A 15,902-nucleotide genomic window follows, 5' to 3' on the forward strand; every position below is an offset into this window, starting at 1 on the left:
GCTTTTTCCTCCTCTTTTCCCTCGGAGGAAAAAGGGCTTATTGGGAAGGACTTCATTACAGTAACAACCAAAATGGAAATACCTGAAATACTGCCGTAAAGTTTTGCTGAACTACAGTTTGAAATGGAGGAGATCGCAGGAATCAATGAGTGTAAGGCCATCTTGATAGGTTGAAGACACTAAACCCCAGGCCGAGTAAGTAACTTGTCCAAAGCCTCCCACCGTACCGTAGGAATAGCGCAAAGAGCCTGCGGGGAGTGCGGAGAAATGCCAATACTGACAGCCCAACTGGGCGCACGCGTAAAGGAGACCAATGAGACGCCTCCCTGATAGGAGGAAGCCAGGTTTCCCTTCACAGTCAGAGAATGCCTACTCTGGTCACACATGCGCAGTAGGGCTCTTGTTTGGCGCGCTCTCCCTGATACGCACGCGCAATTGCTTGCCCGCAGGGCGCGGTTACCTCCCTCAGAAGGGCTTCTAGTGGAAGAATGCACATCCTAGAGCTGAGACAGTAACTGTCTGGCCCCGTAGTAGCAGCAATAGCATTTAGGCTCCATACGCGGAGAAGTTACAGTAGGTAAAGGCGAAAGAGCCTCTGCTCCTAAGCCGCCAATTGCGGAGCAAAAAGCATGTTACGTCCCAACTGGGAAAAGGAGGACCCGGCACCCACTGCGCAGGCGCGTTCAGTGTTACGCTTCCGGAAGGAGGGGAGAAGCAGCTTATCCCGCCCAAGTGCGGTCTTTCTCCTGTCACGTGCAGGGAGAGTCCAGTGTCACGTGAGGCCCCCAGTGGCGGCGCTGCTACGGCAAGAGAGTGAGAGAAGCAAGGGGAAGCCGGAAGGGGCGCGAGTGAAGTAAAGGGGGGGAAAGACATCTCCCCAGAGGGCGAGGGGCGCGCATGCGGCCGCTTCTCCCTTCGGGTCTCCCCTCGGTCCCGGTACCCTCCCTCGCGGCCGGGTGACAGCTGGGCCGGGTACGTCGCCGGCTGCCTGGGGCGCAAGGAGCGCGCGCCCTGTCCTCGCGCGCGGTGCCTGCCGCCCCGCCCCCTCGTCCCGCCCGTCCCGTCCCGTCGCGTCGCGTCCCGTCCCCTCGGGTGCCGCCGGCAGGGTGCCGATAAGAGTCGGCGGCAGCGGGGACATTTTCTGACTCCCCGGCACCTGACTCGGCTCCCCTTTACATCCCGTCGCGGGGCCGGCCGCTACTCCGGCCCCAGGATGCAGAATGTGATTAACACGGTGAAGGGAAAGGCACTGGAAGTGGCTGAGTACCTGACCCCGGTCCTCAAGGTAAGCCAGGCCGGGCTTGCCCGGGGCTGTCAGGCACATGCTCAACTCTGCAGAGACCAAGCGCCGCAGAAGTCCCGTCTTCTCCGGTGGGGCAAGGTGTAGGGAGGCCGTAGGGCTCGGGACACAAGGAAAGGTGCAGCCCCCCACTCGTAGTCTTACCGGCTGTTCCTTAGGGCTTTCTGACTCCTCGGGGGTAAACTTGGAGCGACGCTCTGTGCGTGTTCCTGCCTTTCCCGTCATAACTCTGCGCGGTTGGGTACGTCGGGTTAGAAGGTGGTCGGCGGCTGAGTACATTGAAGAACGTGAAATCCAAACACTGGAAGTCGTTTCGACTTTTTAAACCACGATTTTGCTTATCTTTTTAGAAAATGAATTTAGTGTTTGACATATGTCACTCTTCCTTTAAGTTTGATAGAAAGTCCGCTATAGTGGTGAAGTCTTGAGTAGGATCCCAACTCGTTTCGGTATCAGAGGAACGAGGTAAAATTGGCAATCTTATCTCATTTAATAACCTTGAACCCTTCTAACGAGCAAAACCTCTTTCCCAAGCTTTTCAGATACCCGTAGCTGGTTATTAGTGATAATAAGGCACGTCTTGCCTTCCTGGCTGTATACTCTTTTTAGTGTATTGGCAACGGTACAGAGATTTTGGAGTAAAACATTGTGACACATTAACTATTGCAGTAGGGACTGATTTTTTTTTTTTTTTTTTTTTTCAAAGGGAAACTTCTAGAACTGCCTTCAAATTTTTCTTTTATAACTCTTTTGGAGTAAGTTTTTTATTGTAAGTCCATTTTTGCTTTCAGAAAAGCGAGCAAGAATAGTAAATTAATGGGAAATTCTTGCTTGGTTTTTTTCTGGTTGTTTTTAGGCTTTCAATTAGAATGTACCAATCTCAGTGTGGGGGTGAAATACTCTAATAAGCTAAGAATAGTAGAGAGTTTTGCTTTGCTCCCTTTGCATGACGAAGAGAAATATTAGGTCTGTGCTTTTTAAAATACGTTTTTCTAAAACTCCTTTAAAAGGATGACTTATTGGCCAAGTAAGAAATAAACCAGAGATTATAAATGAGAATTTCAACTGTTGGTTTGCTTACATTTCTTTACTGTGAAAGTCATTTTAAGATTATTCAGTCAAATTAAGATTGGAAAGTAATTTTCACATTGGAATTAAATGTTTTTACATATTATGTTACCTTTTCAGACTATGATATCTACCTAGGTATACAGTATTTTAATAATACACCATTGTTACAACTTTTTAGTTTCAGGGAGAGAGGAGTAAGAGACTGCCCAAATTAAATATAAAATTTATGATGTAGAATTATGTTTCGAGGAGTCATTTTACTTGATCACCAAACTGAAAAGGAACTGTTAGCATGTCATTATGTATGGTATATGTTTTTAGTGAAAAGGAAAGAATTAATGACCGTTTCCTTGATACCTCCTGTGCAAACTGTTGGTTTACAGGGAGAATCCTTACAGTTTCCTGCTAGGTAAGGGAGGGCAGGGAGAAAAAACAAAATCTTCAGGAAAAAAGTACTTGCCTTCTTCTAGCAAGTAAAAAGAAAAACCATATTTTGTTTGGAGGGTGTACATGCAGTAAACACTGCAGTTCTTAAAATCATCTCTAAGGCTCTGTTTAATTGGTAGAGGCCCCAGTCTAATCTACTCCATCCCCTGACTGCGGTCGCTTAAGCTAACTTGACCTCCTCTTTATTATTCTGTTAAGCACACTCTTGATTCAGGATTTTGCATGTGCCCTTTCCTCTATCTGAAAAGCTCTTGGCACTTAAAGCCTTATGGCATATTCCTTGCCTTAAGGTTTTCAAGTCATTGTTCAATTAAGTCTTTGTTCTCTTACCATTCTGTTTTAAATAACCATCTCTCCCCAACAGATTCCAGGAATCCCACAGATTCCTCTCTGCTTCTTTTTTCTTCATGCTGTGTTAATCTTTACCATTTGGCTTTTTTTCCTCAACTAGAGTTGAAACTCCTTATGAAGGCAAGAATAAATTTGAGTATATTTTATTCACAACTAAATATCCCCACTGCCTCAAAATAGTGTCTGGCACATAGTCAACATTTGTTGAATGAATAATGTTCATAAATAAGTCTTCTCATTTTTGTAGACTCTACCAGAAAATCTTACATGTAACTTAAGGTTTAGAAAAATTTAGTTAACAGCATCCTTGCTTTAGAGGAGAGGATATTGTGTCTATATCTTGGTGGAGATGAGAATTAGGGGAAAATGCTAAATGATTTCTAGATTTGGTTTCTAATATTATTCAGTTTAAATAAGACTGGCTGAATTGTAAGATGTCTAAACATCTTTTTTTCCTGTGCTGTAAAATAAAGATATTTTTTCATTTCACAGAATCATTGTAAGGCTTTATTTTTATTTAAATCTTAGAATGTTTCTACATAGAACTTTACTCTGATATAGCAGTGATCTGATAGTATTATAATTATTTTTATGTCTGTTTCCTACATTAGACTTGTATATTCCTGTGGTCATTACCATTGAGTGAGACAGATAGATAGATATAGATAGGTAGATTAGTTAGATAGATTATAGATTAGATAGATAGAATGATTTTTTTTTGTGTGTGCTTCATTGCCTAGAAGGGTACCAGCAGGCAAATAATTGCCCCCAGAAACATTTTTATTGACAGTGAAACAAGATATAATACTGCTTTTCTTTCTGCTTTCTTTAGGAATCCAAGTTTAAGGAAACAGGTGTAATCACCCCAGAAGAGGTGAGTGCTGAAAATATACTGAAGCCTTTTTTACAATTATATTAAACTAGGTGACTTTTCTGCTTCATAAGAAAACATTTTGAATTCTAACTTTGATTTCAGTAAAATTAAATTTTGTGACTGTTTGTGATTTATAGGAATTTCGGTTTCCCATAGAAGAAAAAATGTAACTTCCCTGTCAATTTGCCACTTCTCGTATTTCTCTGTAGTTCCTCTTTATTTAGAAATAAGGGTGACAGAAGGGATGGAAAAGGGTCCTGTATCACTTATTTTTCACTTATATTTGTGTTATATTGAGCTGTGCAGTAAGCTCTGTAGTGTTTGTGCTATCTTGGTTCTGTCTACATCAAATGTGAGTTTTCATGCTTCTCATTGGGAAACTGCTTACTACTTAGATGCTGTTTTCTCTTAATAGTTCTTTTTTGTTTAGGTAGTTTATTTTGTTGTCCCTAGAGAAATAAATACTGGGCTAAAAACCTTTTCAGGCTCCAATTTTATGAATGGTTAGGGTTTATGATAATTAATAAAAGACAAAGAATTTAAGCTTGTCTTTTTTTAACTGTCAATGAAAGTACTACTCATTGGCAATAGAACTTTATTCATTGTTTTGAAACAAATGTTTTTAAATAAGCCTTGTATGCTGAAGCTGCTTCTGTAAGTTCCAAGGCATCGAGCTAGAGAATTAACTGATCTTTCAATTTTCAATTGTGATGGAATCTGTCTAGTTCCAAATCCCTGTGAGTTTTAAGAATGGTTTGCATAACTCATCTTTTATCTAAAATTTTTTATTTTTTATATCTGGTGAAGACCCATGGTAGTATGGAAAGAACCTAGTAGACCTGCCTTCTAGACCTGTTTCTGTAATTTCTCCTAATGAGCAAATCAGTTAAGCTCTCCCTGCCAATGCTTCATGTTTCCTCATCTATGAAATAAGGGTTGTGGGCTAGACATTCTGTAAAGATCCTGTTCTGTCTTAGGTTTCATTACCTTGAATGCCAAATAAAACTAGGTTTTGATTTTAAGGATATCATTAACATTCTTGCCAAACAGCTGTAATTTGAACATGGCTCTTGAAGTGTCTGAAATCAAGAGCAGAGATGAAAGTATGCTATTCTTCTTGCACTCTGGTTTTTATCTCCTCTGTGTAAAGATGACTAATTGTTGAATAGATGGTTGCAGTTAGAGATGCAAGTCTGTGGTCATTGGATAGAATTAAGCAGTTTCAAAACAAAAATTCATCCTAGAATAAATAACTGCTACACTTAATTACAACATCAATCAATTTATGAATTTTCCTGTCTCTGAAAAAATTCAAGGCCAAATTAGCCCAGTTGGGTGCCTAGCACATAATACCCGGTTGGGATAGAGCACAATGACAGGATTGAGTTAGAGTAGAATGTGCCTGGAAGAGGAGATGGGAAGGCATCATTTGCTTTGTGTAAATATTATATACTGAATTGATTTGTTCATTTGTTTCCTCTTAATGTTTCTGGGTTTCTGCCAGGCATCAGCTATCTTTTTGTTTTCATTCAGAGGTGTGGCAATATTGTGCTTGAAAAGAGAGGCAGCTAGTATCTAATACTGTATTGTCAAAACAAAATTAATGTTGGATGTGTGTATGAGTCGATTAAGTAGAATACTGTTAATTGAGGTTAGCTTGAGGAATGGCATTGCTCACCAAGATGTAAATATTGATTCTATCTTGTTGGAGTTAGTACTATGTATTGATAATAAAGATCACAAGAGAACATCTTTAGTCTCTAAGAAAAAGCTGCTACAAGCAGTATTGATCATTGAGAAATGTGAGTCCTATTTCATTTTAACATATGAAGCAAGTAATGATGATCATTGCTAATGAGGGCAAATGTACACATGTGTGTATTCAGTATCAGTACAAGTCTTTTTTTTTTTTATTTTTGAGTTTTTCTTGCCTGCTAGTGTTCTTGTTATTTTTTAAGTACAATCACTATAGGAACTTTGAGACAAAATATTAGTCTTGTTACCTCAAGGCAATAAAATGAAGGAATATTTTTAATTATTTATTTTGCTTGCATTTTCTTAAATTATTTTGATGGTAATAAATTAGTTCCTGATAACCACGGAGTTAAATGGAGCATCTGGTTGCAATGACCACAAAGTGCTCAAAACTTGGGGAAGAGACTAATGTTTTTATTTTGGTTTTTTGTCTTTACTTTTTTTTTTTGAGGTGGAGTTTCGCTCCTGTTACCCAGGCTGGAGTATAATGGCGCGATCTCGGCTCACGGCAACCTCCGCCTCCTGGGTGCAGGCAATTCTCCTGCCCCAGCCTCCTGAGTAGCTGGGATTACAGGCACACGCCACCATGCCCAGCTAATTTTTTGTATTTTTAGTAGAGACGGGGTTTCACCATATTGGCCAGGATGGTCTCGATCTGTTGACCTCGTGATCCATCCGCCTCGGCCTCCCAAAGTGCTGGGATTACAGGCGTGAGCCACCGCGCCCGGCCCCGGTTTTTTGTCTTTACTTAAGCAATTTAAATAATAATTATTTGAAGTAAAAGAACAAAAACATAAAGTTGTCTTTAGGAATTCAGTTGCTATATCTTGTATCTTGTTGATGTTTCATCTTAAAAGAGGTTATTCTTAGAATTCTTATTTGATAGACTTCTCAAAATAGAGTATTTTATGTATACATACTTTCTCAGAAGAGTATTAGAGATTAAATATTTTGTAATTTTTTGTTGTGTAATAAACCCATGAACAGTACAAGATTTTGAGTTAGAGCTGTTGCGCAATAGAAGTAATTTCGCAAGTATATGTGCCTCCTGTTGAGTTGGGACATTGCAGTTACGCTTAACAGACTTATTACATTTTCTGCTCTGTGAAATAAGCAGGATTTCTCTTCGTCAGAAGGATCAGCACAAGTTCATTTAAATTGATAGTTCTTAAACGGTTAAAGTGTATCTCCCTGAGTCTGGTTTTTATTTCTGAAGAGAAACAAAAACGTGTACAATATTCAGCCTGCTTTGAAAGCCTAAGATTTGTTAGATGATTCAATTTGTTAATTTTGTAGGTATTTGCAGAGTGAGGCCAAAAAGCTTTTAACTTTTCCCCATTGTTTGGCACTACATTTCTCTCTTTAGGAGTGCAAAAAAGCTTCCAAAGTTACTTTAAGTTTTAAAAATAATAAAAGAAGAGGAAGATATGTGCCCTCTGGTATAATAAAGTAGGCTTATATTATAGACTTGTATTTATTTTAGTATTTTTTTTTCAGATTTTATTGAATTTTCAATCATTGGCAAGGATGTGTCCACTTTTCTGTGTCCTTAAAATGGATTTTGACAATTTGAATCTAATAGCCTTACTTGTATCAATTTCATGATACTGCTTTTGGCATTACTTAATCCAATGATAAAAACTGAATTTTTGTGGACATTAAAAAACTTTGCAGTTTAGTCATAATCAAAAACAAATCTTGAGGCTGGTAGAGCAGCTTTGGTGCTGTTTATATTTTAATTGCTTACTGTACTGGATTTCAGTGTTACCTAGGGCCATCCGTTTGGTATTTTGCCACCCTGCACATTAAGTGATGTTTGATTTTTCTTTTTCCTTTTTTTCATATTCCTTCTAAATCTTGAAAAGTTTGTGGCAGCTGGAGATCACTTAGTCCACCACTGTCCAACATGGCAATGGTAAGTAATATTGAGTAAAGAATAGAAAATTAGTAAAAGGCTTGGCTTTGAAATTACAGCAATTTGCAAAGTAGGTTAATGGATGAAAAGTAGAATGACCAGTTCAACCCTCCCAACAGATTTTTCTGTTGAACAATACTCCCAGTGATACACAAAGTAAAGAAAGAACAAGTAGGTGTTACACCTAATTTACTTTGCTTTGTTAACACAACAGATGGACTTATTTGAGAAAAATGCATTTACTTCCTTTACTAATATCTATTTTCTTTATAGTGACTAGGTCTGATCTTCTGTTTCTTGGAATAATAAATGTTCAATAGTTCAAAATTTTATCAGGTTTTTTTTTTCAAATTAACAATTTATTGAACATTTTTATGGCATTATTAAGTGCAGAGATTTTACAGTTTTATTTGCTTTAAAATATAAGACATAAACATTTTTTGTTAAGGTTCTAAAGTATGCTCCATCTTTAGGAAACTAGCTAAAGCTAAAAGAAAGGTTTATGATACCAATTAAGGCCTTACCTATAAATGCTTTTACGAGGCTTTAAGTTTTTATTTTTTTAATAGCTTTTATTTTAATTACTAAAGTACTTTAAGCAATTTAGTGGTTTTCACAGTGTGTATTTTAAAATATTCTGAATCATAACAGTGCTTTATTACTTTCAAACTTAATGATAATGACTCCCTGTTGGTAGCTGAAAAACTGATCCCAGTATTGGCAAAAGTTTTCTTTAAACTAGAATTGTTTGTAATTATCACCTTGTTTGGATATAGGTGCTTTAACTTGCTCTATCTTTTTTTTTCCTCTTAATGATATTTTTTCCAATTATAGTTGAAAAGTATAGTTTTGACTGGGGATATGAGTTCTATAATTAACAAGATTCCAATTGATAATATTTTTCTTAATATCGAAAGAGCTTAAATAATGAAACTTTTTTTTAAACCAGTGTTGAAACTCTCATCTGTGGCCTGATTCTCCTTCATTTTGATATTTACCATGTAGCTGAAACAGTTGTCACTGCTTTGATCAATTCTTCTTTATTTTGTACGGCATTATTTATGTATCAAAAAGGCTAAGGTTTGAAGTTTGTTTTTACATATTTTTCTTTCTCTCATGTGTTTTTTGTTCCATATTTAAAATTGAATTCATGTCATAGAAGTTTTCTGATTTAATAAGGGTGTTTTGTTTTTTTACTGTATTCCAAATTTTCTATTAAAACTATATTTAGCTGGGTTCTGGCCTATAATTTATATGTATTTCAAATCAGTGGGATCATGAGGTTTACAGTAGTATGCATTTTGTGAAAATAACTGATTTAGGATTTTTTTTTCCAGTATGATATGCATTTTCTTCATTGATATTTCTTTATTCTACCAGCTTTTAATTGTTTAAGTAGTTTAAGCATTTGATTTATAGAATTGTTGTAGGGGCTTGTGTATATGGACTGAATCTTTTTTTAGCAGATACTAGTAGTTTTATTCCATTTTATGAATTATGATTTAAATAATTTTATTGTAACTTAGAACTCAGTCATGCCTTACTTCAGTGTCTACATTTTTGGCTGAATTTCTGGGCCAAAGGAAAAATTTATCTTAAATCAATGCTAGAGACAGATTATTTCCATGTTTATACCTTCATGTGTAGAAGTGTTATCCTGACCCTATTTTAACTCTTTCCTCAGAACATTGGGTGTTGCTGTGACATTGTGGAATCTGAGACTTGGGACTAGTCGAAAGAAGCCTAAAAGGCTGTCAAATAATATTTGGGCGTTTCCTAACTTTACGTTACGCTCAGATCTATGGTTTGAACTTTAGACCGAAGCTTGAAAAGGCAGCAGAACTCCAAATGTATGCTCATATGTTTGTGACAGACACCACATACCATTCCACCTCTCACCACTTTCAGGTGACCCACAAATTCTTCATAAGAGGTGCCAGAGCAGCTCAGAAATATTGTAGATAGAGGGAATAGTGTTTAAGAATAGGAGTCCTGAAGTCACTTGGCTTTGATCCTTGCTCTGCCACCTGGTTTTGTGATCATAGGCAACTTTTTCTCTTTAATCTTAGTTTGCTTATCTATAAGATGGGATATTTATGTTTTCTACTGCTTAGAGTTATGAAGAATAATTGAAAATTAGGTGTTGGAGACTTAAGTTCCATACTTAATAAGTACTCAATAAAAGTATTTTTTTCAATAATCATTCTTAATATTGTCATTTTATGATTCAAAGTATCTTTTGTCTCTTAGTTCTGATTTTAATACAGCGATAGGAAGAGGGATTTTGCCAGCCACCTACATTGTTATATAATGTCATGCAGCTTTTTTTCCTGCCTGTTCTTGTTCTCAAGATGAGCAGCATTACTTTAGGATTAAAAATGTGAGAGATTATACAACTTACTGAGAAGCAGGATATTTTGATGTTGTTTAGAGGCAAACATAATAGTTGCTTAATAGTTCTATATTATTCTACCTTTTTTCTGTTTAGTGTTTAATCCAAATTCTCTTGGGTCTATCTGCATCTCTTAGTATATTTCACTTAGATTATTGTTGTGTTTTCTCCATGCCCTGACATATATTACTTAAATGCATCCTTCCCAAATCAGTTTTAAGCCAGTTTTCTGAGAGGTATGGATTATGTCATTTTGAGGTTTGTATGCGATCCTTTCTGCCCTATATTTGCCTATTAAAATATATTTTGTATTTTGGTGCTTTTCACTGTTTTTAAAGGGCTACAGGGGAAGAATTGAAAGTGAAGGCATACCTACCAACAGGCAAACAATTTTTGGTAACCAAAAATGGTAAGAATTATATCATATGTATTAGTAAATTTTGCATAGAGCTATATTAAAATGAAGCTCTCTGGTTTTTTTCTATTGCTTGAGATTTTTTTTCCTTAGTTTTATTTTCTCTTTCTGTTATTTCTTTTTGCTAAAAACATATAGTTGTCAAGATATAAAGGAAGAGGTCCGTAAGGAAAAAGTTAGACTTCTAAGTGGACTTTTTTGAAGTTAACTTCATAGTAATCTTTTTAGGTGTTTGATTTTAATCTTCTTTAGACTTAAATTTTTTTATGGAAAATGTAACTCATACTGCCTGTGACATCTAAAAGCACAGAGCTAAAGATACTATTTTCTGTTGTGTCATTGAAGGACACAAAAATATTTTGAAAGAGGTAGTGGTTTGTGTTTTTTTGTTATGGTTTGTGTTTTTTTGAGGCAGAGTTTTGCTCTGTTGCCCAGGCTGGAGTGTATGATGCAATCTTAGCTCAGTGCAACCTCTGCCCCCCAGGTTCAAGCGATTTCCCACCTCAGCCACTGGAGTAGTTGGGATTACAGGTGCCTGCCACCATGCCCAGCTAATTTTGGTATTTCTAGTAGAGAGGGTGTTTCTCCATGTTGGTCAGGCTGGTCTTGAAGTCCTGACCTCAGGTAATCCACCTGCCTCAGCCTCCCAAAGTTCTGGGATTACAGGCATGAGCCACCATCCTGGCCAAGACAGGTAGTGTTTTATTTATGAAGTTAAATTTTAAAACAGTATCAAAAGGTTATGGTCCCTAACTAATGACAAAACATTTATTTCTGTTCCAATTTACTCATTATAGGAAAGGGAAAATAATATGTACAAAACAGCAGCTTTTTTTTTTCTATAGCATATTTTTTTTTTTTACTAAGTGTGATAATTTATACCCTGTTGTTTAAAAAAAATCAGGAAATTAAAAAGCAGTTTTTTGACCCTATACCATAATGTTTTTACCATATAATTATCCAATTTTAGGCTTATGAATAATAATACATGTTAATACATTTGCTGTATGAAAAACTTACCAGTTTGGTATAAAGAAGTAAAAATCAGAAGGCTGGTGAATTTTAAACTGTTTTATCCACTGTGAATAACTGGGACTTAAATACGAATTACAAAATTTATATTGAAAGTTACTTTAGCCTTGAAAACAAGAGGTCACTTTTACCACCACTGAGTAAGACAGCAGGTAGCTCCATCTTCTGAGAGTACAGCCATTAAAATAAGGTATTATCATTCATTAGACCGAAATTGAACAGTGATATCTCTGACATCAGCCTGCTGTTCTTCACAGACCATCATAGTAAAGGAATGCATAGAACCTTCCTAATAGAGCGTTTCTACTTGTCTTCTGACAAAGCAATGTAGGAAAAGGTAAATGTAGCCAAATAATTCTGTGTCTGTTGGGCTGAATGTAACTCTTAATCACCTTTCAAAGTGAAACATAATATTCAGTTAGTATTTTGGTGGTATAAACACCCTATTTTATGGAATAAGCTCTTCTTTCTAATGTATTTATGGTTAGCAGATTATTTGCTAGTAAGTGTATTTACCATATTTTTTTATAGTGCCGTGCTATAAGCGGTGCAAACAGATGGAATATTCAGATGAATTGGAAGCTATCATTGAAGAAGATGATGGTGATGGTGGATGGGTAGATACATATCACAACACAGGTAAGAGGAGAATAGAATGACATTTATTTAGTTTAAGTCAAACTTCTTCACAAACTTCTATAATACCCTTGATTTAAAAAAGAGGATGCATAAGGCAGGCATAGTTTGTCCCAGTAGACTTACATGAAAAAAGCAGAAGGACAAATTATAAAAAGAAGCCTTTAGAGTATGCCGAATTTCTTTGTTCTTTTTTGAGATAGAATAGAGTCTCACACTATGTCACCAGGCTGGAGTGCAGTGGCGTGATTTTGGCTCGCTGCAGCCTCCACCTCCTGGGTTCAAGTGATTCTCTTGCCTCAGCCTCCCAAGCAGCTGGGACTACAGGCACATACCGCTACACCCAGCTAATTTTTGTGTTTTTAGTAGAGACCTGGGTTTCACCATGTTGGCCAGGATGGTCTCGATCTTTTAACCTCATGATCTGCCCTCCTTGGCTTCCCAAAGTGCTGGGATTATAGGTGTGAGCCACCGTGCCCTACCAGATTAAGCCAAACTTCTGTAACACCTACTACTTCCATTGCAATTTGGAAATAATATTATTTTCTTTTTAAATAAAGAAAGGGGAAAAAGAAAGTACGTCACAAATGTGGAATGTTCATACTACTTGGCTTTACAGTCTTTTGCTTACATGTCATTGTCATTCCATTGCTGGATTATGAGCTCTTTGACAGTAACTGTATTCATATTTATTTTACCCAGAGAACTGATACCTATTAAATATTTAATAATTATTTGTTAAATGATAACTGAAAGAAAGTTTCAGTACTGTAAGCTCCATGAAGGTAGAGATTCACTGTTGAATTCTCAGTATCTATCACAGTGCATGACGTAGAAGTTGTTTGGTCAATATTTGTTAAACGAGTTGAATACAAGGCTTTTATAAGTGTATGCTTCCATAAGGTATTTGGAACCCTGAATATACTTTTTAAATTCCAAGTCCTGAAATACTATTTAGCCACTATATTTATTTAATTGTGTAAATGCATATTATCTTGGGCTGCTGAAGCTAACTACCATTGATGACTTAGTTTTGATGAAGAAAATGTGCTCCGAGTTTAAGTCCATGATACTAAAAACAAGTTTTTCTCCCTTTGAGTCCTAGCGATTAGGAGGTATATCCTTAGTAGTAGTAATGGAACATGGTTTCTCAAGCTTGGCACTGTTTTTTGGAATGGATAATTATTTTCTGTGCATTGTAGAATGCTTAGCAGTATCTCTGGCTTCTACCCACTAGATACCAGTAGCGTTAGCCCAGTTTTAATAACCAAAAATGCCTCCAGACGTTGCTAAATGTTGGATGGGGGAAAGATTGCTGCCGTTAGTTGAGACTCATAGCAGTAGACAGAGGGCTAAGTATCTGCCCAGGTAAAGTTCCTTCTTAGGTCAGTTTCTTCTCTACTCCAAATAAAGGATGCTGCCATCTCTTTCCTTATGGAGATAACAGGCAAAGATTCAGGACTTTGGCTCCTTGATCTGAAATTTATTGGCTTAGTAGTGAGTTGAGTGTTATATCAAAGCCTAGAGGAAATAACAGATCGATAAACCTTTAAAAATAATTTCAAAAATTACTCTTCTTTTCCCCTTACTGAGTAGTGCTGTTAGCCTTTTTTTTTTTTTTTTTTTCCACCTAGTCTTTTCCAAGTCTTTTAACTCTTCTGCTTTGGTTTTTCCATGCCTGGAAGATGTCAGCAACACATGAATAGTAAATTCTCTGTTGACTGACTGGAACCATTGATTGTGCATTGTTTCTGATGTCAAGTTAATGACTTATGAGGCCAGGTACTAGTTCCTTATTCACCTGTTTCCCTTGCTTTATCCTTGCTTTTCCTGGGCTTTTCTCCTATTAGATCATGTATTAGTCATGGTTGTCCAGAGAAACAGAACCCATAGGATGTGTACAGAGTAGTCCCTTTTTATCCTTGGTTTTGCTTTCTGTGGTTTTAGTTACTTGTAATCAACCATGGTCCAAAAATAGTAAGTGCAAAACTCCAGAAATAAATAATTGATCAGTTTTAATTTGTGCCCCCACTGTTGAGAGTAGCACGATAAAATCTGCCATCCCCCTCTGTTCCGCCCGGGACATGAATTGTGTAGTATATCCATCCTGTATATGCTTCCTAGCCAGTAGTCACTTAAAAGCCAACTCAGTTATCAGGTCGACCATTATGTACAGCATTAGTAAGGTTTAATGTCTGTGGTTTCAGACATCTTCTGGGGGTTTTGGAATGTATCCCCCACAGATAAGTGAGGATTGTTGCATAGATATAAGTACAGATACTGGTAGATAGTTTTTTTTAAAGGAATTGGCTCATGTGATTATGTGGGCTTGCATGTCTGAATTCTGCAGGGAATACTTGCAGACTGGAGATTCAGGGAGTGTTGATATTGCAGCTTTAGTCCCAAGGCATTCTGGAGGCTAAATTCGTTCTTCTGGAGGACCTCAGTCTTTTTCTTATAAGGCCTTCGACTAATTGGATGATAGCCCCCTATGTTGTGGAGGCTAATCTGCTTTATCCAGTCCCCTATTTAAATGTTCATTACATCAAAAAAATACCTTCACAGCAACATCTAGACTGGTGTGCCACAACCCAAACATCTGGGTGCCACAGCCTAGCCAAGTTAACGTAAAATTAATCATCATCACCCTTGAGAATATCACCGTCATTAGAGTCATTTGAACTTGCTTTTTGTTTGTCAACTGTGTCCTCCTTTTAGAAGTATTTTAATGGCATTCTGCTACGTTATTATATTTTGACAAGTTAAAGAGGTTGATTTTCTTTGTTTTTATGTTCAGGAGTCAGTCATTTTGTAGTGTCAATTCAGTATGTTGAAATTTGGGTTTTACTGTTATGAAATAATTATACCTATTATATAGTAATTTCTAGAAATACTATGAAGTAAAAGCTTTGTGCTAGACCTATGGATTTTGACCTCTTTTATTTGTGAAAGTGGGCTATTTATCCTTTTGTTTAGGCACGTTGAACAGACATCTCAAAATTTTAGAAGATTAACGAAGGAGCTAAGCATATTCTGTACTTGGGTTTTTCTTTACTGACGTTAGATAGTGCCATCTTACTGTCTTTCTTATCCTTGCTAAACCATTTTGTTAACATTACCAGGTACTTTGCAGTAGAAATGTTATCTAGCTGACTGGTGGTGCTGCCACCTGCTTAACACTTTCTTTGAGACAAGTAAGTTTGGAGGTATTTGCCCAGTGGAGTGCAAGAGAATTGAACCAAAAGTTAGCTTGTGTGAATTTTAATCCCAGTTCCATCATTTAACTGGGTATAACTCTCAAGCAAGTCATCTCTCCAGTGACTTCATTTCTTCATAGGAAGACATTATTACTGTAACATCCTCGTAGGTAGTGCTTGTAATGATTACATAAGATGAGGAAACACTTAGTAGAAAGCCCCATATAAATGTGATATGATATTACTACCTTTGGGTATCCTACATTTCTGAGGCGTGTAACAGACAGATTGAGTATCTGTAATCCAAAAATCCAATGAAATGTTTTAGAATCCAAAACATTTTGAGTACTGGTATGATGCTCAAATAAAATGCTCTAATGAGCATTTTGAATTTTTATATTAGGGTACTTGACTGGTAAGTATTTATGCAAATATTCCAAAATCTAAAAAAAAATCAGAAATAATTCTGGTCCCAAGCATTTTAAATAAGGGATAATCAACCTATATTAAGATAACT

General features: G+C 36.9%; 2 protein-coding genes across 12 annotated transcripts in view; one reads left to right on the top strand and one right to left on the bottom strand.

Moving 5' to 3' along the window:
- SLC35A5 (solute carrier family 35 member A5) overlaps positions 1 to 1,474 on the bottom strand; it is a 23,446-nt gene extending 21,972 nt beyond the window's left edge. For 5 of the 11 annotated variants that reach the window (XM_078352380.1, XM_078352381.1, XM_078352383.1 and 2 more), the window contains exon 1: positions 83 to 664. The gene's annotated coding sequence lies outside the window, so the exon portion shown is untranslated. Of the gene's footprint in view, positions 1 to 82; positions 665 to 1,444 lie in introns of those variants that run through there. The other 6 variants (XM_078352384.1, XM_035274536.3, XM_035274533.3 and 3 more) reach the window with 4 other exon arrangements.
- ATG3 (autophagy related 3) overlaps positions 769 to 15,902 on the top strand; it is a 27,391-nt gene continuing 12,257 nt past the window's right edge. Inside the window, exons 1-5 of the mRNA XM_002758810.6 lie at positions 769 to 1,285; positions 4,002 to 4,043; positions 7,664 to 7,713; positions 10,444 to 10,514; positions 12,084 to 12,191. Coding sequence (XP_002758856.1) covers positions 1,214 to 1,285; positions 4,002 to 4,043; positions 7,664 to 7,713; positions 10,444 to 10,514; positions 12,084 to 12,191 — 343 coding nt within the window. The 5' untranslated portion in view covers positions 769 to 1,213. The remainder of the gene's footprint in view (positions 1,286 to 4,001; positions 4,044 to 7,663; positions 7,714 to 10,443; positions 10,515 to 12,083; positions 12,192 to 15,902) is intronic.

The sequence above is a fragment of the Callithrix jacchus genome, chromosome 15 (assembly GCF_049354715.1).
Source record: "Callithrix jacchus isolate 240 chromosome 15, calJac240_pri, whole genome shotgun sequence".
In the NCBI taxonomy this organism is placed as follows: Eukaryota; Metazoa; Chordata; class Mammalia; order Primates; family Cebidae; genus Callithrix; species Callithrix jacchus.